Here is a 24,084-nt window from a genome sequence, read left to right as displayed (position 1 = left end):
TTGACTGTCTTCGCCGTCCTTTTCTCTAAGAAACGTAGATCTAATTAGTAAATACAGTATGACCTCTATTTGGGGCACCTATTTAAAAAATGCCTCAAAACAGAGGTTTCCCCAAAAATGGAGGTTCGACGTTTTCTTTAAATTTATCCACAGTTTAACAATTTAAATTTGCTTTTTATTTATTTATAGACCAAAGCCAGTTAATTATTATAATCCCCGTAACGCCGATCCAAGCGAGGGAGATCCTTCTGAAAGGTTCGATCCTGCCACATGATCGGCCTGAGACGACGATGTCCCAGGGTCAGAGTTCTAGAAGTCCTATTTTTCGGTAGGTATTAAGTGCCTCCTGAGCGTTTCCATATCCGATTGGAAGTTCCAACTGACATGGTGGACCCCATAACGCCACGCTAAGACCGGAAGAAAGGTGAGAGATTTATATAAATATTTTTTTATAGATTTTCAGAATTATATTAAAAACAAATTTATTTAACGGTAGGAAAATAGTCTGCTAATTTCCCTCCGCTGGGGGAATTTTTCATTTGCATTAAAAATGTTTCCGGACAAAGGTGGAAGTGAATTATGCTCCTGAGAATTTGAGCGCATTTCCTTCTCTTCGAATCGATGTATCTGAAGTAAGAACCCTTGAATCCAACTTCAACCCAAGGTATTTCAGGTTTTCCGTTACTGTAAACCCATAGAGGTTTCTCGGCGGTTTTCGTTTAGTTCCCTGTTTTGCAATCCAAGTGGCGGTGCACTTTTCTTTTGCGAGCGTCGGTCCTTTTGATATGCACCACTCTTCCACTCTTGTCACGTATCCTTTTAATTTCCCCCACGAGATGTATTTTATCCACGAAGCATCCGTTATTAGTATGTCGTCCGCGTAGATCATGAGACGACTGGTAGGATCTTTCGGTTTTGGAATATCAGCAACGTAAATATTAAAAAGTAAAGGGCTCAAGACAGAGCCTTGAGGTACCCCTCTTTTGGGATCGACAGATTCCGACAAACGGATTCCGCATCGTATGTATGACCTCCTCATGGATAGATAGCTTTTCAGCCAATTGACCGTTCTAGACCCGGGTTTGATTCTGCCGACACTTTCCAAGAGGCCCAGGTGCCATACGCTGTCAAAAACTTTTGAGACATCGAGGCAGTTAGCAATAGTCGCCATATTGTTTGCAAGACTAAGCGAGATGACTTTCTCGAGTTCTCCAAAACAATCTCCGCAGGATCTTTTTCGTCGGAATCCCCACTGCACCACTGCAAAGGCATCTTGGAAACGCTGAAGTCTCTTGTGTTTAATTTCGAAGCGCTGGGGCTTGAATTCAACTGCGGTAAATGTGAAATTGTGAATGTCAACACGGACCAACTTTCCTTTCGGAAGTGGATGACCGAATTCGACAAACTGCTACCTGGATGCTTTTTCCCCCTCAAAGAAGACTTGATTTTTCTTGAATCTCCTATTTTTGAAAGCTGTTATGAAGGCTAAAATTTCGGAATTTTCCCTTCTCTCTGAAAAATTACGTTGTGTGGATAGCCAAATTGGGCTCTTTTTATTGAGGAACTGTCTATCTATTCCAAAGTTAACATACGTTTTGAGGACGGCACAGTGCTATGAGGAAACAGATCTTCTCGAAGACTATTCCGAGTACATGAGAGCTTGCACTGAGGACATCCTCAATGTCAGCTTTGATATGCAGTCGTAAAGACAGGCGACTCTTCCAATTTCCCTTGGAGGGATCGGCTTGATCACCCCGGCAGACTTAGCGCACGGCGCATATTTTTCCTCAGTACTCTCGTCCAGAGATATGATCGACACTGTTCTTTCTCAAATAAACGAACAGAGGAAATCATTTGCTGTGGATGATTGCGTCGCCGTATGGGAAAAGCTGGGACTGCCATTGCCGTCTGATATGACCTGCCAATCGGAATGGACGTCAAAAGTCCACGCCAATACGTTTTCATGACTAAAGGAAACCATGGTGCCAGCCTTTAAGCGGCGCTTGGCTAAACTGTTACCCTTGTAATACAACTGGCTGCCTTCTTAATGATGAAGCCGTAAGAATTGGAGTCTGTCTGCGCCTCGGTCTACGCGTTTATGCAAAACACCAATGCTGCTGCGGCGTGTAGACCGACGAATTTGGATATCACTCTCTCTCATGTCGAAACGGAATTGGACGTTCCTCACGACATTCCGAACTGAACCAGATCATCTGTCGATCTCTCCGAACTGCTGGATTCCACACACAATTGGAAGCTGCAGGGATTTTCGTAGAGGACGGCAGAAGACCCGATGGGATGACCATATTTCCATTTCAGAGGGGAAAGTGTCTGGTTGGGACATCACGTGCGTGAACTCCTTTTCCAATCAGAATATCAAATTATGTATCGAAAATCCGGGAGCCCCGTCTGAACGCGCTGAGAAGAGAAAGGCTGAGAAATACGCTGGAATTGGGAATACCAGAGTGTTTGTCCCCCTGGCTGTTGAGACGTCAGAAATACAGGGGCCTTCTACTAGGACCCTACTCCAGCGGATTGGCTCACTAATCGAAAGGGTTACCGGCGACTCGTGTGAGCACCGGTATTTAACCGAACGAATATCTATAGCCATAGTCAGAGGCAATACTTTGGCTATCTGCCAATGACGATTTTTCTCTTGTCCTTTCTTTATTAATAAAATATTTTCCTGAAAAAAGGAACAAAAAAATAAATTTAATATTAATTGCTAGACTTGGACAAAGGGTTTTGGATTTACCAAAACCATCTAAGTCATTCGGCAGGTTGCACATGTGGCGTACTTGGGGTGTTCTTTGGCTAAACTCATTTAGTCCATTCTTTCTTAGTCAAAAAAGCTTATATAAACGCCATTTCGTCTATTTTGTTTTTTGCTGCTTATAAGCAAATGTATTTATGAGTGATAAATCGATCAATACACTTTTATTTTGGAGTCACAGAAAACGTATCTCGGCCTTCATTAATGTCCTTGGCAGGAACTTAGCTCGCCAAAAGAGTAAGTCATTTTTTGTTAGAACAAAATATATACAGTTCATAATTATTTTTTTAATTAAAAACCTCTTGAATCGCTTGAACTCTTACCCACTGCCTTTATCCAGAAACCGGAGAAAGATTACTTTTTGTAAAAGTAAACCACGAAAATCATCATGAGTCTGACAAAAAATTTTGATTTTCATTTTTCAAGGGAACATCCATACAATTCTTTCAGCAGATAAATGATTCTTAATTTACTTTTAAACAAAAGTCCAGGAAATAAAAATTAGTCTCGGAATATTTTTCTGCCTGCCGTACTTGGTGCTCACTTGACCTTGATTTCCTCGCGATTCGTTCAGTCTAAAGAGGCTGCAAACAGTATATTCTGCATAAACATTACGAAAACTTAGTTAAAAGTCGGACCAGATCCAACTGGTTTTATCAAACTGCGCTTATCAGCTGCATACAAGAAATTGCCCCAAAGCACTTTCTATTCCCAGCACGGGATTGGTACTGGACGATAAATCCTTACCGATTGACATCCTTTTACGCTTGGACATCTGTCATCCCCTTGTTGCCGGTGCGAGACTACAATTTTGTCGAAAGGCTTGCACGCCTTTTCGTATACGAGGTGCCGGTAGAACTCCTTGCCACATTCAACTCAATGCTGTTGTCAGGGGGGCTCTGGAGTCGACTGGTTTCCCTTCTACTCTAGAGGAAGTCGGCCTTTTCCGGAGCGACGCCAAGCGTTCTGACGGGATGGCGTCTTTTCCTTTTGGTAAGACAAGTCCCTGGTTTAAGATACCACCTGCATCGACTCTTTTTTGGCGACGATGCTATTCAAGACTCGGAGCAATCCGGGCTCCGGAATGCTCATTTCAAAGAGTAAAAGAGGCCGAAATACCTGTATATTCCGAAAGCTTTTAAGTTTTCCCGATTCCTTTGAAACCTCAGGAAGTTACGGACGAAATCATTTAAAGGGCGCAATATACATGGAAAAAGATTCTGCAGTTTGTTTGCTATACGGACTCAATAAAACTTTGAAAAATTCTATAATAAGTGTGGGGAATCACTAAACCGGACAAGAACACGAAACGACGTAACTTTATTTCAGTAGTGTGAATGGATTTGCTGGGGGTAAGAAGTGAGGTGTTAGTTTTAAATCGAAAATGAAAAATTTTTTAAATGAATGAATTTTTTTTATTAAAACGGAAAAGCCGATAAAAGAGAGAGAAAGTTAATGAGAAAACATATGCCTCTTCTCCGTTGTTTCCCTCTTTTTTTTAATTCGAGATTTGAGAGGAAAAGGCTCTCGCAAGAACACTTCCAACCGTTTCCGTCGCGTCTTCCATCTCTTGAGGAATGGGTTGGTCCAGCTGGAGTCCATTTGCCAAATGGATGGCATATCGTCTCGCCTTTTCGAGTTTAGCGATAATGTTATCCCTCTCAGCAGTAGGGTACCATCCCTCGAACCCGTAGGTAAGCAATGGTTCGACGCACGTTTTATAAACATATAAAAATGTTTCCGGATAAAGGTGGAAGTGAATTATGCTCCTGAGAATTTGAGCGCATTTCCTTCTTCTCGAATCGATGTATCTGAAGTGAGAACCCTTGGATCCAACTTCAACCCCAAGGTATTTCAGGTTCTTCGTTACTGTAAACCAATGGAGGTTTCTCGGCGATTTTCGTTTAGCTCCCTGTTTTGCAGTCCAAGTGGCGGTGCACTTTTCTTTTGCGAGCGTCAGTCCTTTTGATATGCACCACTCTTCCACTCTTGTCACGTATCCTTTTAATTTTTTCCACGAGATGTCTTTTCTCCACGAAGCATCCGTTATTAGTATGTCGACGGGTAGATCATGAGACGACTGGTAGGATCTTTCGGTTTTGGAATATCAGCAACGTAAATATTAAAAAGCGGAGGGCTCAAGACCGAGTCTTGAGGTACCCCTCTTTTGAGATCGACAGATTCCGACAAACGGTTTCCGCATTGTATGTATTTCCTCCTCATTGATAAATACCTCTTTAGCCAATTGACCGTTCTAGACCCGGGTTTGATTTTGGCGACACTTTCCAAGAGACCCAGGTGCCATAAGCTGTCAAAAGCTTTTGAGACATCGAGGCAGGTAGCAATAGTCGCTGTATTGTTAGCATGACTAAGCGAGATGACTTTCTCGAGTTCTTCGAAACAATCTCCACAGGATCTTTTTCTTCGGAATCTCCACTGCTCAGCTGCAAGTGCACCTGATTCCTCTACGAAGTTCGAAAGTCTTATGAAAACAATTGTTCCATAATTTTAGAGACGGAGCATATTAGGCTTATCGGCCTATAGTTCTCTGCATGGTCCTTCATTTTTTCATGCTTTGGAATCATAAGTACGATTGACTTTTTCCAAGAGTCCGGTACGTATCCAAGTCTCCAGCTTGCATTGTATAGTGCGGTCAAGTATCATATGAGAATAATTGGAGCATGTTTGAATACAGTAATTGGAATGTATTCATGGCCGGGTGCATTGTTTTTGCAGCTCATAATAGCGACATACGTTTCTTCCAACGTTATGTCTCTGCACAGTGGTCCCGTATAACTCAAATTAGCTCGCAGACTTCTCTGTGCCTCGCATATAAATTCTTTCGGAATCATGTCGATCGGATCCACCTCTTGAACTTTTGCCAGTTGACTTCGCAAATGTGAGGGAGCTTCATCGAGCGGGATAGCTATTCCTTCAGTTGTTTTTAGTCGGATCTCTTCTCTTTTGTTCTCCATATTACTTAGTTTGTTGAAAACCTTCCAAAAATGAGGGTTTTTCTTATTCAGTTTTGAGCATTGACTCTTCCAAGCAAGGTCTGAATGTTTTTTTGCGACATCATTTATCTCTATTTTCACGATACGAATCTTATCCCGAAGACGAAAACGATCTATGGGGTCACTGCATCGTCTTAGCTTTTTTTCAAGGTTTCCCTTCCATTTTATAAGTTTTCCCAAAGATTCGTCTATCCGGGTTTTTCTGTTAGTATTTGACATGATGTACAGTAGACTATTCATTTAACAAAAATGAAAATTGAGCATTCGTTAAATGAATTTAACGAAAAAAATTGTTTAATTAAAAATGTGTCATGTAATCGGTAATTTTAGGTTCCTTCTTTTTAATTTTTGCCAATATATTTCTCAAATTTGTTCACCAGATTCTTGCAAAAAATATTTTTCAATATTCTCCAAATATTTAAGTGCATCTGCATAACCAATGGGATTGTCATTTGTGCTATCTATTTCTTCATGCTCATTTTCTTCCTCACATTGTATTGTATCAAGATACGCGTTTTCTTCGCAGACGACAGGTGCACAGACAGGAAACTCGATCATAATTTCACTTTTATTATCTTTAATTGTAAGGTGATTTAAATTTAATACCTTTTTCGTCAGTGGATTCTTCAAGTATTTTTTCATCTATCTTCGCCCAATTATTTAATGCCTTGTTAAAGCAATTTTTGATAGTGTCCACTGTGACTTCGTTCCAAGCCTCAATAATTAAAGGTAGAGCATTCACTAATTTGAATTTGGTAAGTTCATCTGTATATGACAATGTTCCTATATTTGTTCACATACTCAAATTTCTAGTCATTCCTTTTTTATACAACGATTTAAATGAATGCACAATCCCTTGATCAATTGGTTGAATCTTAGATGTTGTCTTTGGAGGAAGAAAATACAATTCGATATTACTGAATTCGCCATCAAAATAGTGAACTGGCGCATTATCTAAAAGAAGCAAAATCTTTCTATTTTCCACACTCATTTTGGAATTTAACCGTTCAACCCAGTTTTTAAAAATTAAACTGGTCATCCAAGATTTATTGCTATTTGCATATTGAATCCCAAGATTATTCATATTAATATTTTTAAAACCATGAGGATTTTTGAATTTTCCGATTACCAACGGATGCTCTTTATCTCCTTCCATATTTGTGCATAATAACAGTGTTATTCGTTCTTTAAAAAATTTTCCTGAAGCCCTTGATTCGGAGTCAAGAACTAATGTTTTTTTTGAAGTACATTTGAAAAAAGGGCAGTTTCATCGCAGTTGTAAAAATTTTTCGATCCATATTTTTTTAACATGGCTGCAAAGCGTTCATATGAATCTATAAGCAAAACGGGATCCACTAATTGTTCTTCTCCAGAAATCGTGAGTGTTTTTATTTTATACTCTTCCTTAAAGCGTGAAATCCATGGGTGAGATGCTTTGAAATTTTCAATATAAAATCGTTGAGCAATTTTGAGTGCCATTTTGCGTACCATTTCATTAGTTATGGTGTGATTACAGAAACGTTTGTTCTGAATCCATGCATATAGTGGTTCATATATCTTATCAGTACAACTTTTAAATGTAATATTCTTTTTTTGTTTGTGACGCCTTGATCCATACAATTGCATTTTCTTCAACGTTGAATTGATCACTCCAATAAGCATATTAAACCGCTGAGCCAAATTTTCTTGAGTAACATCAGGATTATTTTTCTTGAAATCAATAACTTCCAGTTTTTGTTGAATTTGATAAGTTTTTCTTTTTTTCTTCATATTGTTCACCCTTGCACACATGGTTTACTACAAAGAAATAGCGAGGAAAAATTATTTTAAAATTTTATCAAAAATTTTAATTTTCGTTATTTAAATATTCGTTAAATATATTTAAATATTCACTAATACAAAGAAAAAAAATTTTATTTTTGAATTTATCTAAGGAAAAACGTAAAAAATATTTTGACTTTCGTAAAATGAATATTTTCGTTAAATTTTTTTTCGTTAAATGGATAGTCTACTGTATTTTCCGATTGAAGATTTTTGGAGAAAGTCCAGTATAGTTTCTCTGTAAATTTTATCAAGTTTTTCAATTTGTATATTCGAAGAGATGTTTTCTATTGGATACGGTATCAAATGCATTTTCATTGATATCTTGAAATCAGACCAGATTGTCCGAGACGTATCATATCCGATGAAAAGATCTTCGCATATCGTAGATAATGTTCGCATACATAAAGATTGAGGTAGGTGATCACTACCAATGTTTATCTCAATTCTTGGTATGCTGCATTGATGAACAAGATCAGCCGATACGAGGAAAACTCCAATACAATCCTCTCCATAACAAGAGAAATGGTTTGGTTCTTGTGAGGTCAAAACACTAAAGCCGCAGTACTCCGATAATCTGAGGAGTATATGACCGTCCGAATTTGTATTAGTACATCCGTACGATGTGTGTTTTGCGTTAAGGTCTCTTATTAGAATTCCTCTATCATTGTTTTGGAAAAATTCTTCAATAAGATTTGGATAATTTTTCATTGCTTTGGAGTACATATACAGTGCTGGTGGAAAAAAACCGGTTTTGCAGTTACTAAGTTTTTTTAGCTTATAGCTATTAATTTTCCAAATGAAATAAAGAGTTTGAAGTTGATTATATGTATAATTTTTTTTACTTTTAAAAATTTCAATAATCGGCGAAAATTTAAAAAATTTGAATTTTAGCATGTGAATAAAAAACCGGTTTTAACAAAAAGAGTTAACAAAATCAACAGTTAGTATGTTGTGTGGTATCCTCGATTAATGAATTTCGTTCCAAATTTTCATTAATTTGACTTCGAGATCAAGTTAATTTTTTGCAGGATCTAATGAATAATTTTGCTTCATCATGCTCCAAACATGTTCCATTGGGTTCATGTCTGAAGATTGCAGAGCCCAATCAAGAATTGGAACTTTATTTTCTTCAAAAAACTTGGTTGTCAACGCAGATTGATGACAGAGAGCCAAGTCTTGTTGGAAAGTGAACTGATTTAGTCCCATTTTTCGCGCCGAAACAAACAAATTATTCGTTATGACATTTATATATTTAGCGGAATTGAGTGCTCCATTAACAAAAACTAAATTGCCAACTCCTTGATAGAAGATACAGCCCCAAACCATAACACTACCTCCACCAAATTTTACTGTCGGTGTTATATGGCTCAATTCATAACATGAAATTTTTTTTCAATAACAGTATTGCCTTTTTTTATTATGAAAAATCTGAAAAGATGCTTCATCAGAGAAAATAATAGTTTTCCATGCATCATTGTTCATCCGAATAAAAATTTTTGACAATTCACATCTTTTTATTATGTTTTTCTTCGAAAGCAGCGGTTTACGTTGACATACTCTTCCGAAGAGAAAATTTGAATTTCAATAAGTTCCAATTGTCTTTCTACAGACACTCTTACCAGTTAAATGTTTTATTTCATTTCTCAACGTGTTAGAAAATTTTTTTGGATCGCACTCAATAAGATGTAATAGGATTTCAATGTCTGTTTTCTGAAGCTTTTTATGACGTCCGGAATCAGAAATTCTATCAGCAGTTCCATATTTTTTGAATTTTCGAAAAAAATCTCCGATTGTTGATTTTGAAGTATTTAGATGTTTTGCGATATCTTTTATCGTTCAATTTAACTCAAAAAGAGCAAGGATCTTTCCTTGAATTATTGCTTTTAACATTTGCTTATAAAACTTAAAATTCAACAAATAAAATATCATTCAATAAATCAAACTGGTTTTTTATTCACACGCAAAAATTTGAATCTTCAAAATTTTAAACGATTAATGAAATTTTTTATAAACAAAAAAATTATAAATCTAATAAACTCCAAAGAGTTCAATTCAGTTGGAAAATTGAATGCTATCTGCCAAAAAAACTTAGTAACTGCAAAACCGGTTTTTTTCCACCAGCACTGTAGCTCCTACAGATATCCATCCAAGAAATGTTAGTAGTTTTAATGTAATCAGTTCGCACAAATTTTGTTCGACGATTTTCAAGTCCCTCACCATCAGATTGTCTTTATAATATATGGATGTCCCAGTGCCAGCCACTGGGTCAGGTCGCCATCGGATATCAATCGACTGAAAACCATGGATTTTGTGATACTGCTTTCCCATAGTTTTAAATCGAAAATGAAAAATTGTTAGACTATATAACTTTATCGACATTTTTTTAATAAAATAATTTAATTTTCGTAATTATATATTTCATTTCTTGACTTTATAATGTTCACGTAAAGAAACAAAATTCTATTCCGTACTATTTTGAATTTACTAAAAACTCATAAACATTAGAATGTACAAGGATAATGTTATATAAAACAGATTAAAGTAGTTTAGATCTAAAACTGCTACTGATCGAGAAAACGTTACCTCTCATGATCGCTATGGGGTTTCTTTGGAACAGCCATTGCTTCTCCCGAGGCTCTCGTCGTCTTTTAGAATTTACTATTTAAAAAATAAAAATGAAAATTTTATGTAAAATAATAAGATTTTGCAAAAAAATATCATGACTAATTATTTGGAGAAAAAATGTTAGTAAGCAAAAATTCAGATTTATTATAAAATGAAAATTTAAATAGAAACAACGAAAATCAAATGGTCAGCTGCTCATTTTTTAATATTCCAGAAAACCACTTATAGAAATCCTGATGCAAATAAAAAAAATGCGTTTCTGAATTTAAAAATTTTCATTTCCTCCTACACTCCAGTATCAAAACATTTCAAATCACAAAAAATTATTTCTAGCAAATTATTTATGAATTCGACTTTTGAAAGGTATAGAAAAACATACACAATTTACTAGAAATGAAAATATCGGCATTTTCACAAAAATCTGCCCTCTCGACATAGGAATCAATAAAGAAGTAAGATATATTTAATATTTCAATTTCAACAATTTTTGTAATTGTCATTTAGATTTATATTTGCAAAAACCAGATTGATGGGGAACTTTACGTAATTAAGTCAAAACGAAGAAACCTGATAATAGACCCAAATTCTAAAATGTTTAACAATGAAATCTATTCTTTAATTGTCGGCAAAACATTAAAAAATGAATTCGTAGTGAAAATACATGCTTACTTTCATACCTTGGTTGCTATTTATCTAAAAATTCCAGAAACATTCGCATATTGTATTTGAGTATCTAGGAGGAGGGGATTTAAGATCTCGTTTATATTCAAAGTCTTTTTCTATCGAATTATGCAAATTCTACTCGGCGTGCGTATTGATGGGGCTTAAATTTATTCACAAAAACAACATCATGCACAGGCAAGCATATATTCACAATTTAGCAGAAATATAATGCTGGAGAACATTTTATTAGACGTAGATGGATACCCTAAACTTTCTGGCTTTGGACAAGCCAAATTAAATATGAGTAAGAGTTATAAAACGATTGGAATGATCAAAACAATATATTATTGTGCACCTGAGATTTTCGCTAAGGTGAGGTATACAAGAGCCATCGATTACTGGATGTTTGGCATTTGTCTATACCGCATGTTATTTAAAAAGGTTATTCATTTTCTTATTGATATTTAGTTTCCATTTTTGGGGACTGATTACTATGAAATAAGAAACGCAATTTTATATTCCGAACCGGAATATCCCGAAAATATCGATACTTCAACACGTGATATATTGCAAAAAGTAGATTTTCTGATTTAGTTTAGCTGTTAAAGAAAAACCCCCAAAAACGCCTTGGCAGTTCATGCAGAGGAATTAAAGATATTATCACACACCCTTTCTTTTCGGTAATCTTGTGAATACTCAGAGTCTAGAAAGTTGATTTTGATGATATTCTCAGCAAACTTCCGCTTCCTGCTTCATGGCAGCTAAAAAACGAGTTAATCGAGGTACATTACCATAGTTACTAATAACCTTAATTTGACATTTTTTTCGTTATTCTTTAATCTGTTGTTGAGTAGTATAAAAGTGATCTTATATGTATAGTAATTATGGTTTGAATCTACGGAATTGATATTTACATTCTCTTTATAGAAAAAAATTAATTCACTAACTAATTGTTTAACTAAGTATTGAGCTTCGGAAGTGAACAAAAGATGCCAATTCACAAACCTCCTTCTTCTTTTTTTTCTCTTTTCTGGCTCAGCAAATGTCAGGGATGGTGCAGTCCATCGCCTCTTGCTGACTAAGTGTTCAAAAACTGACATGTTACATAAATGTTAGTTATTTGATTAATTATTTTATAAATATACTCTAAAATAATTTATTATATTAATTAGAATAAATATTATAGGATCGAGTTCCTTGTGATACCTACAGAACTATCATATTATGGATGAACCAATGAATACGTTTGTTATTAAAATAAACCAAAAAGAAGTCTTTATTGGAATAAATCCAGAAAAAAGCATTAAACATCATTTGTCAGACTATATAGTATTTTACTAAGCCAATAAATTCCTTAGAAACTATCCGACAAAGAATACTACTTAACATCCAACTCATCATACATAAAAACCGATACAATTCCTGTTATAGACAAGAGATATACACTCCACATTCGTCAATTGGGTGGAAAGGGTGGATTCGGAAACATGCTGAGAGCAGTGGGCTTGAGAATGAGTCGATCCTCCAACGAAGAGTCATGTCGCAACCTCAACGGCCGTCGAGTCAGAGACGTTGAAAACCAAAAAAGGTACAAATGTCGGTCAGCAATCCAGATATGCTAAATATATGGAACGGAGGGCGACAATGGAAAAAGAATGCAAAGAAAGGCGGGCTGAAAAACGGAGGAAAATGGAAGAAGAGAAGATTCCCACAAAATTGGAAGACGAAAAATACTTCAGAGACCGCGATAAAATCAAAGACGGACTCCAGGATGCCGTCCAAGTCGGTTAGTGCCTAATGAACTAACTCAAAGGTCTAAAACGTCAAAAAACGATTTCTGCCGCAAAAAGAGGGTTGAAAAAGGACACTTTGCTTGATTTGGGGTCCGACGAGTCTAGTGATGAGAGTGTTCTCGAAGAGCATTCACCTCCCAGTGCTAATGAGTCTAATGAGTCTTCCGTGGAGTGTTTGAGGGAAGAAGAGATCAGTGAGGAAGAGGAGTGCTTGAGTGAAGAGGAGTCTGTAATGGAACCTGAAATAGAACCTGAAGTGGAGCCTGCAGTGGCGGAGACTGTGAGTGCTGAAACTGTAGAGAGAATTGTTAGTGAATTTTGTATTCATTGAAGGTTGTTGAGGATTGCTCGTCAGTGGAAGAATTGGAGGAAATGGGGATGGACCGACTGAAGGCAGAGTTGATTGCGAGAGGAGTTAAGTGTGGCGGTACGTTGAAACAGAGAGCTGATCGACTTTGGGCTATCAGAGGCATGCAACCAGATCAGATTGATAAAACATTTCTGGCTAAAAAATGATTACTTTATTCTATTATTTTATCTGTTTTTGTAAGTTGTTCAGTGCTTTGACATTTTAATTCCTCATTCCTTTATTAACTCTCTGTCTGCATCCGCGATAAATGAATTAATCACCTGATTTTAACAATCCAAAAATATGTATTTTGTGCTCTCACAAAAACTTGCATGAGATCCGCCATTATATGCAGATTCCCTAGTCCAGGGGTCGGCAAATATTTGGAGAAGAGCCATTTTGAACATTTTTGGAAATTTCGAAAAAATGAAGAGCCACCTTATACCACTTGTCAAAAATTAAATTCATAAAATTAAATAGACATTAATTTAAAAAATAAATAAGAATTCATTTTAAAAAATTAAATTAATTAGACGCATTAATGAGAAATGTGATTCCTCATTTCTTTGGAGAGTTGGTTAATGTCTGGGTCGTAAGTCGTTAATTTTAATCTGAAATAAGATTCCAAATTCGAATCTGTAATTTTGTTCCTTAATTTCGATTTTATATAATTCATATGAGAAAAACTTGTTCACACATATAAGTGGACCCGAATATTGTCAAAATTCGTATGCAAATTTTTAATGAAACATGCCTTTATAAATTCGCCATCGGTAAATTGTTTTCTCCTTTTTGCGATCTCGTGGCTTATCAAAAAACTGGCAATATTTGCAGTCCTGGCATTGTGATACCAATATTTAAAAGCGGAATCTTAATCTGATTATTTTTTGCAAGTTCTTCTACAGCTTTCTTTCTGGAATCACCAATTGGATATTTTTTTGCGAATTTTGATTGTTTGTGTTAATGTGTCTCTCTAAATTTGACTTTTTATTTGATTCAAACTTTCTGGAAATGAGACATTTCGGTAGTTGTTCTGAATTAGACGTGAATGCAAAAGTTTCAGTCCATTTTGATTGAAAATGTCGCGCATTATCGATTTTTTATTAATTTTTTATTGCTAGGCATATATCGATGTAACCACAAAAATTAATGTTAAACGTGCAAAGATTTTTTGTTATTAACAAAACAAAAAAAATAGTTAAAATGGAATCATTTATTAAAAAATAGTTAAAAATTGAAAGAGCCTACCGTAAGAGTTAAAGAGCCTTAAAGGCTCGCGAGCCTGCTTTTGCCGACCCTGCCCTAGTCGAAACGTGTGTGAAAATAATTGACTACAGAGTATCATCAAATTGGTTGCGACAAATATGTTTCACACCAGTTTTATGATCTATCGTATTTGTAGTCTTATCAGTTGCTACAAATATGAGCACACATTTGACTAAAATGTAATGTAGGATCAGAAATCCTTTCTATAGCAACGAAATAGCAGATTTGTGGTTTAATTAATACGAAATTACTAGAATAACAGGGGATGTACTCACTGTTATACATTTCGGCTAAATAAAATTTAATATCCATAGTCATGTTTATAGTGACAGGAATATGAATATAAGCGTACATATATTGGCCGTGAAATAACACAAGCGCATATATTCGCAAAATTGACTGCATCAATGAAAAAACCCAATTTAGAAAAATATGTAAAGAGAATAAATTAATTACAACATCCGAGGAGTCCCCGGAAATTTATCCGCCTAGAATAACAAAAAACAGAACACCTCTTCTATGTCCATCGATTCGCTGGGAACTCTGTTGATAAACTCGCGGAAAAACTTGATGTTCCCCGGAATGAAATTATTGTCGGGCAATCTTCTAAAAGTACGGCTTGTGTCTCACAAACTTGAATTCGTCCGTAGAAACAAATTCAGTAATGCTCACGTTGTTCTTGGAGGTCCTCCCGTCGACTCTCCTGCCACCACCAATGTAAGGCTACTCTCATGCCACAACACAAACCTCAATTCCAGTTAAAAGACGAGAAGGAATATTCTAGAACTAGTGGAGAAAACAAAACACCATTTTAGCGAGCTTTTGGGCCTGCGCCTTCTCTGCGTTGTTCTGAAGAATTTGTTGATAGCCGGGAGGATCAAGGAAATCCAATTCAACTTCGCACTCGAGTATTTGAATGGCGTCGAGGGGTTTAGTGGCCGTGATCTGAATTACAAAAACCTTGTTATTGTGCAAAATCCGGATAATGTCATTGACCGACAGGAATAAGTAGTTGATGAGAGTTCTCTCCAGTCTTGGATACAACAAGGGACATACACGGCCTTGGGGTTTGACAACATCATGAAGGTAGGGTCGAGGGGCTGCATTTGGACGAATTTGCCTCGGGGTAGTCTGCAAGAGGTGAGAGTCACAATACAGTCTTCTTTTAAGCCGAGAGTATCGATGATCTACAGTTGGCTCAGCTCAACTACGTTTTTGGGCACGACCACCGTTCCTTCGGGAGAAGTAAACTCTTTCGCGCCACAATGGGAGAACTTTTCTGGACTGTCCATTGAGTGGATTCTGAAACAGAGTGGGTAAGACACTCCCCTCGACTCTACGATATACCTAAAATGTGGGCACCAATTTCCCTGAGGGTGGATAGTGGCAAGATTACTATAGATTAGTAATAAAACATATACTTCCTCCTTGATATTCGAAATCACCCCCCTCCTTGCTACATTTACACTTGTAGTCCCTTGAGAAGGTTTCTCTCATTCGGATTGCGTTTTCGGTTAGAAATTCAAACATAATAATTATGATATACGTCAACAAATAATAACAAAGTAAAATATATTTCAATAATTTATTATCTTTAGTAAATAGTAAGTTTATAAATAAATATAAAAAATCTTGACAATGAACATTGAGTTATCTATTTCCGTGATTCACCGGATCTCTAAAGAGATAAAGCTGAAACTATCCTTATTTATGCCATATTTAGGGCCTTTTGCATATTTAGGGATGTTTTCTTCTAAGATCTATACTGCGATGATTTCTGAAAAATCACGTGAGCAGTTTGTTATTAATAACAAAATCGAATTAACGTGTCAACCCGACCAAGTTAGTTTGCTCTTTATGTGGTGGAGTACCCAAACATATTCAAAGTTGACACAATTTCTACAGGTTTAGACAAACCGAATAGAAAGGAATTATGGATTAAATTATATTTTAATTAATTTTAAACGTGTTTACTGAAAAATATAGTAATCAACTGTATTTATTAAGTCAAGAAATTCAAAAAAATTTCAGACCGCCGAATGATTGATTTATCATTTAACATACTGACTATTCCTCTTAATAGATATATTGATAGTGATTCTACTATCATTCAATTGGAACTCATAAAATTACAATCTAAAAATGAATTTAAAATGACATTTAAAAATATGTTTTTACTAAAGTTTTTAAATACTTGTTGGCAGAAAAGTTTAAAAATTTCTGTTTCTTTGGTGTTAGGAAAGTCAATATCTATGGATCAACTTATGTTTGTGACCAGTTATTTCCGCTTTTATTGCAAATCAAATCCAAAGTGAATCAGTATTATTAGACGTAAATTAACACGCACTTTTGAAAGTTTCAACTACGAATTTTATTTTAGTTTTAACTAACTCATACAGAACTGTATTCAGTTTCATTTATCTATTGATTTCACAAACTTTAATAAAAGTTTAAATATTCTTATTGAACTATTACTGCTCTAATTTTAGTGCAAGGAAAACTCAGTAAACCCCATCTTCGTTTAGAAAGCCGACACCCATTAGCTGCAGGCTCAAAATAAATTTCGTAGAGATCTGGCTGATTCTCACTAAAACAGCCATCTTCCACTACTTATAACAAATGGTTTGAGAAATAGATCTACTGAAAGGCAATACGAAGTTATCAATAAACATCCATATGTAAAAATTTACTGTCTGAAATGATAAAACTGCTAACACCTACTCGCAGGGTATCTAACACAATGACTAATAACATATTGATGCTTAGTAAAGTCAACGGGGTTTGTACAAACACGGCTTGAGAAATATGTTACTCGCACTTCGATGATCTGAAAATTTCTTAAATTTGAAAAAGACGAAGAACTGGCCAATACTCCTCTACCGTTAACCCATTTGAATGTACTTTGACTTTTAGTTCAAGTCCAAAAGCACGCATTTTCCTGGTAAAGCGAGAGACCGAAGTAAACCGACTGACAACCTCACCAATAAAAATAAATCCCCTAAAATATTAAAGACTAGCAACCCTAATCTAAGAACTCGACAAGCTTCGTTGATATAGCTGGATAAGTCATTTCCCATGAGGGACAGACAGAAGACAGCCACATCCACTGAGCCATCTGAAAGAGGTACATTGGCCATGTCACACACCGTCACGTAGTCATTCAGTCCAAATAAATCAAATGAGTGGACAACACACCCATTTCCCACAGACTGAGCCAAACGGGCTTCCCCACATCCAAAGTCACATACTTTCAAATTGGCAGATGTCTTTGTAAGAGATAAAATATGGTCGATAATTGTATCCAAGGGGTGTACTGGCCAATCTTGGCACTGCTTCTTATATGCAGAGTGGTAAAATCGTCCAGCCTCGTGGTCATGGCTTAATTTAGCGAGACGAGCAGAGTCTCCATTTCTGTATAAATCTTGGTTTATTGAACGAAATCGACCTCCAGAGAGCTGTTTCTACATTCATTAATAATATTTCTAAGTTTTACCAAACAAACATCAGTAAAACTTGCTTTTTTCCTCTTTTGACAACGTGTCATCCACAAGAAAAAAAATATAATTTTATTAATATTTAATAGCAGAACAATTTTTTATTATATTTTTTATTAGTTTTATATTCCTAGCAACCATTAAAGAAAATGTTTGTAACAATCCACAAATTGACACCTACAATAAATTACAAAAATAGTGTTTTCTCTGTTTCTTTCCTCGTTTCTGCTATTTTGGCTTTCATAAAATACATTGTGCCCTTTCTTTTAGTCTACTATGCTGGAGGTTCAATGGTAATTTGATTTTGTTATAGGATTTTGGGTCGAGCAGAATGTGATCTATGAACAACCCCAAATATCTTTTACAAATCAAATCGTTGTTGTTTTAGAGAACGAAACAACATGTTGCTGTGCTTCGTCGATACCCGACTATGTCCCGAACTGTGGTTGCTCAAATACTGCTTGTGATATCAGTCTTATACAAGTAGAAATTTATAACTATTTAAGTATCATGAACATGATTCGAATTTTGACGGAATTGCCGACTCTCTTGATCTCTCTCTGATCTTAAGCAACAACTATCTAGTCTCAAGGCTCTTTGTAAGTGCTGGGTTTACCATGAAAATAAATCGACTCAACACTGAAATTAAAGGATATATACATTTTTCCAAGACAGCGACGAATTTGTGTACATCAAAAACTTCTGGAAACGTTGTTTTAAGACAAACCAGTCTACTCGATCCTTATTCACACATAAATGTTGTTCTTATTAAATCGAGTTTAGTACGAGCTACTAAACGGATCGACTTTATTGCCACACCTCTCCCTAGTGGACAACTACTACAAGCAAAGAGGTAGTTCTGTTGACCTATTTAAGTTTACATTTCGTTGGATCAGCACGAATCGATCAACTTGCCAGGAGTATCGTGCCAGGCAAACACCGTCAAAGTGCAGCTCAATTTGAACTATATTGAGATTCCAATTTAGTAATATTTTTTATTTAATTAGCTATAAACCCACAAATCTGGAAATTATTAAAGTCGGGGGGATCCAGTACATGTCAATCTTTGTCATCCTGGCATTTGCCTGCAATAAAATCAGCACGTTTCTTTATAAGAATAGAATACTCAATTCGATTGAAAGTAGAGAGCATGTTAAAGTCGAATGACTTGAAATTTTAAAAATTAAATAAGCATTCATTTTTATTTTTTGTTAAATTCACTCTTAGTAAAACAAGCCATCATTAAATTATACAAATTTACCTCTTTTGTATTGGAATTTTGTCTATTTTAAGCATATCTTTTAACCATTTTTGTTAGACTAAAAATTAAATTTAAAATCAACAAAAATCCAAACTGATCGTGAAAACATCTGGTTCACTTTTCTTCATAGAAACAAGGCCGACTAAAATTTGTTTAGCGGCGAATTAATTCTGAAGTTTTCGGATCTAGACGAAAAATAAGAGCTTCAATGATATTTGATGATTGCTTTCATTAACCGTCTTACCGTGTAAAAAATTAGAATTCCTGTGATAGGCGTTGAGTTTGTTAGTCTTCTCGTTCAATTTATAAGTGCCACTATAAGTTCACAAGTGCCACTTTCAGCACTGGCTGAACGCTTCGACCGCCGCATCCGCACAAACAATTTTTTTCAATTCTTCTAGAAAAATGACCACGAAACAGAGAAGTAATAAAAATTTATAATATCTTATTAAAAGAAAATTGAATTAATTTTTGAATTTGTTGTGTCATATGTCGGTTTTCTCAATTTACACAAATGACGGGATTTCTCTATTTGTAAATAAATATGGTTTTTTTGAAAAGGTTTTGTTTGTAATTGAAATAATTAAAGCTATCTACCAGTCAATTAAATCTCATACCTACCCTTTACATCTTTGCCAATGTCAACGAAATAGTAATTGACAACATTTCCTGCGGGAATATTTCTTTATATTGGCGGAAATTGTCTAATGGGTATGTTTTCGACTAAGAATTCAGTTGGATTGTCTGTCTGGTATATGATTCGATCGCTAACGAGGCCTTTTCAAGCAAAATATTCGACATTTTTATCCAATCAATTGAATATTGCGTAGGGAGAGATACGCTCTCAGCCCCGATCACCAAAATCGAGTCAACAATGACAATTAAAGTTGAAAACGCATTGAATCCTGTATTTTAAGGCATTGGAGAGGCTAAATCCAGTGACAAAATACTTGTCAACTCTTAAAAGTATGGACTATTTATTTTCCGTCATTTCCCGGCCGTTAAATCCTTGTTTTTTGCAGGTATCTTATTCCGTGTTCAATTTGTAGAAAATGGTCGATGATCTTGCTCAAGATATCGACAGGTGTTTTACCATGCTGGATTTTGCCCCAGAAAGATGTGTGGTTGCAACTGAGTGCATGTGGAAGCTGGGCGATACTCAAATGATATGTATCAAGTGTCTATCCGAGTGCAGCAAGACTGCGTTCCCTGTCTATTTGTCGTGTACAGGACAGGAGGTTTTTTATCTGAGTTAGTAATGTAGAGTGTTTGCTACGTCAATTCATATCCAATTGACCAATATTCGAGATTGACTGTTCTCTCTGACTCTCCACAATTCAAACAAAACAAGGCAATCTGACTTAGTTATTCTCTGATTTTAGCATTCATTGGACGTTTCAAGGTCTCAAACTCACCTCACGGTTTGATTCGGAACAAGAAACATTTGCGAATGCTCGACCACCTATCTCTTCTTCCAAAGTCATAGTCGTCCTGGTAGTTCTTAGATTTCAGATTCGGTTAAAGCATGGAACACAGTGGTTAAGGCTTTGGCCGAGTCATGTAACCTATGAATTGGAACGACTCGCTAGTCTTTGTATCGATCGCAATGAATGTGCGTAATTGTAGTATTCATTTTGACTAGTTTCTCCCAAATTGACCAAATATATCAGCAGTGACAACGTGTACTATTTGTGCTCTTGTTTCCCTTATTTTTTGGGTATTTTCGTGTGTCCTCCTGACTGGGAACATGTCTATTTCAGGTATCACAGTCCTCCTTTTTTAGGAATTGGTGTAATGAATTTTTGAATCGTTTTGTTAGACTTCAAAACAATGAACTGATTATATGATTTGTGTACTTTTTATTTTATAATACTTTGTTAAATCAGTCTTAAAGTAGAGAGTATAAAAACCGAAAAGTTTAAATAAGTGCTTTAAATTTAACTTTATAAATCAGGATTTTTTTGTACATTTATTCCAAAAGAGTCAAGTATTTCTGTCACCTATATTTCAAGTTTAGGTTACAAATTACCCTCGGATATTTAATTTGTATTTCATCTAATTTGGAAGAACTTAATGTTTCTAAAAACTTAACGTGTTCTTTTGCTTCTGTTAACTGACCGACTAACATTTTAAAAATTGCTGAATTAATCAGGACCATCCAATCGTCATTCACTTTGACACTGTACGTAATAGCCCTGGCTGCATTGGCTCTGTCTTGCATAATTTCAAAGCATACTACAATGTTAACTAATGATCACTTACTTCCCAATAGCATCAGAACTCGTGGGCATTTATTGTCCAGTGCATAGGAGGCGTTTAAGTAATGGAAGGCCGCAGCGTAATTTCCTACAGTGAATTGGGCAAGTCCCAAATTATATGCAATCTCAGTGCTCAATGGAAATAAATAAAATGCCTTTTTAATGCAAACGATTGCCTATTTGTCGAGTTAAATAGTAATACAGAATTATAGTCAGCCATTCCTAAAAAACACAGTCCGGCAATATTCCACAACAGTGGAACTTGTTCATGGGGAGTTTGACTTAGTTTTTGAAGTGTAGTTTGATAACTCTCATTTGCACATAACATTGCCCCCATACAAATCAACGAGTCCGTATTTGTATGGCCGTGACTCACAGCTCGGCCAAAATATTCGAAAGCTTTCGGGTAATTCAATTGCTAGTCATTAGATAAGGATGTACTTTGAAATAGAGATGCCCTAATTTTGAACAGATTTCAGGGGCATTTAAGGCAAATCTAGATATCGCCTTCTATTTACTTGTCGGCCGATTCGTAAGCACGGAGAGCCTCGTTTGTCTGCCCTCGTTTTTCTAGTAATTCTCCTAGCAGATAAAATGAATCTTTAGATTTTTTAATTTTCAGCGACCGTACGACAAATTCCACCCCCTATCATCTGTGTTAAGATTGGCACTCAAACTTGGTCGTAGTCTTTTAAGTATTTGCAGCACGTGGCCATATTTAGCAGCGTTTCCTATGGTAGTTGTGTACTTAAAAATAACTAACCCATTTAATCTCTCGCTCCAACAATTGATTGTATATTTTATACGAAGCTCTGTGTTTGCCCAACAAAAAACTAAGAATGACTATGTCGAGAAAAACTAGGAAATAGCCAATTGACGACTGTATTCAGCGTTGGACAAACAAGTCTCTACAAGTTTTTGCATCGTTAAGGAGGATTCAACTAGTTGGCCACGTTGCCTTTGAAGAATTCCTTTCTTTATTTGAATGACGATTACCTTCAAATTTAAGATTCTGCTGAATAAAATCTCCACCTTCACATTTGTTTTGGTCAATAATCTGTTGACATGCATCGTAGTCCTCATATACGCAGTAAAGGTGAATGAGCCATCCTTTATTCGATTTTGAGAATGAATGTTGTTCAGTTATTGCCATGGTAATAAGATATTTTATTAACAGTGATATATTATTTAAACAAATTTATTATCAAACATTTTGAAAGCCATGATTTAAATTTCACTGGGAAGTAAAAAATCATAAAGTAATATTATGTGTCAAAAACTAACTAAAATCACGAATCTTCTATTTACGAAAAGATTGGCAAATTTAAAGTTTTTTACGACAATTAGATTTACATCACAAAAGTAATATAGCGGTTAAAACATATTTGTTAAGAAATTCTGGTTTTAAAAAAATGAATATCATTTGTTAAAAAACTTTAAAAACATTTGCAACTTAGTTAATTCCTTCAAGCTTTCCTCGTGATATCATTAATAAGATAATGATAGGATAATGAAATAATACATCTAATTCATTATTTATTTATAGTCCATATAAGTTATTAGAGTATAATTTAGCGAGTAAAAAAATATTAAAAAAAAACTATTTAATTATTTGCGCCTAAAATTTTTTTGGACGACAAAAGGCCACTATAGGATCTAGCAGTTTGTCAAATGCGTTGCTGGTAAAAGATATGTGCCAAAAGGATTCCACAAAAATGAAAAACCATTCTTTAACAGAGAAATAGTAAAATTCATATAAAAAGACGCTTAATAAAAAGGAACAACCGTACAAACGTGCACGACAATTCAACCTAAACCCATGTGACCGGTGAAAGAACCTCTGTTGTAAAAAAAACCCGTAAATCCTCTGAATCGTATTCGATAAATGTCTATCTTTTACGCAACACGTGGAGTTCATTTCCACCAAAGTCAAACGCAAGCTGACGAATTATGTGCCTTATCTGAAAAATCTTATGGCCAAGCCAAAAAACGCCTCGTTCTGGTCTACAGACAATTTGTCAAAACATCAATAAACTATTTTAGTCTCTATCAAATCTCCGAAAACTCCAAACAATCCAAAATTCAGACCTACACACAATAACTAGCTCCCTAGCCCCCACTCCCATCAATTATCTTCATTGGAATCCTGTATCCTTTCAGTCGGGGATCATTTGGTGATCTGAAGACTGCAATTCCTCCACAAAATACAAGATCTATCTCATTCATCCACAATATCTCTATTTCAGAAAACAAACATTTCATTACTTTGGTCGATCAATCAATTCGGATGTCTCTCAAAAATACTCGAACAATGGAAAACTGGGAAGAAACTAATTTATGATTAAATCTCATCTCGTGATATCAGGATGCCTACAAAACAAACTTCTTGATTCTCCCACGCCACCGGTCAATCCTTCAGGGCAATCACTCAACAGGTACCTCCGTGTCCAGCTTGCACAACTTCGCTCAGGACAACATCCACTCATTTTTGAAACATACCTCTCTTCCACCCCTGAAAACCTTTTTTCCTGTCCTGGACGGCCTCACCTGTCACCACCTATTGGGATTCGGGATCTCTGGAAGCGCCCAATCTCTGCTTCTCGCTATCTGATTGCAGCCGGGGTAACTAACCACTTTTATAAATTAATTAAAAAAGAAATTTTCGCTTAAAATCAGAGTATATCCAAATGTAAGTGAAATAGTTAAATTTTTTATTCTTCGAATGTATTTAATGAATTTGTTAATTAGAACAGGGCGTTAATTT

General features: G+C 35.7%; 2 protein-coding genes across 2 annotated transcripts; both read right to left on the bottom strand.

Moving 5' to 3' along the window:
- Positions 1 to 6,580: 6,580 nt before the first annotated feature.
- LOC115227164 (tigger transposable element-derived protein 6-like) lies at positions 6,581 to 6,943 on the bottom strand. The gene has a single exon (XM_029798077.1). It carries the CDS (start codon positions 6,941 to 6,943, stop codon positions 6,581 to 6,583), a length of 363 nt encoding a protein of 120 aa, XP_029653937.1.
- A 71-nt stretch (positions 6,944 to 7,014) lies between these two features.
- Positions 7,015 to 7,449, bottom strand: LOC115227163 (tigger transposable element-derived protein 6-like). Its single transcript, XM_029798076.1, has one exon. It carries the CDS (start codon positions 7,447 to 7,449, stop codon positions 7,015 to 7,017), a length of 435 nt encoding a protein of 144 aa, XP_029653936.1.
- Between the last annotated feature and the right edge of the window lie 16,635 nt (positions 7,450 to 24,084).

Source organism: Octopus sinensis, unplaced genomic scaffold (genome assembly GCF_006345805.1).
Source record: "Octopus sinensis unplaced genomic scaffold, ASM634580v1 Contig02042, whole genome shotgun sequence".
NCBI lineage: Eukaryota > Metazoa > Mollusca > Cephalopoda > Octopoda > Octopodidae > Octopus > Octopus sinensis.
The sequence above is the reverse complement of the archived record's forward strand: the minus strand, read 5'-3'. Positions and strand labels throughout refer to the sequence as shown.

Coding starts and splice junctions, on each gene's coding strand:
- LOC115227163 (XM_029798076.1), bottom strand. CDS start 7,449: ATGCTTATTGGAGTGATCAATTCAACGTTGAAGAAAATGCAATTGTAT.
- LOC115227164 (XM_029798077.1), bottom strand. CDS start 6,943: ATGGAAGGAGATAAAGAGCATCCGTTGGTAATCGGAAAATTCAAAAAT.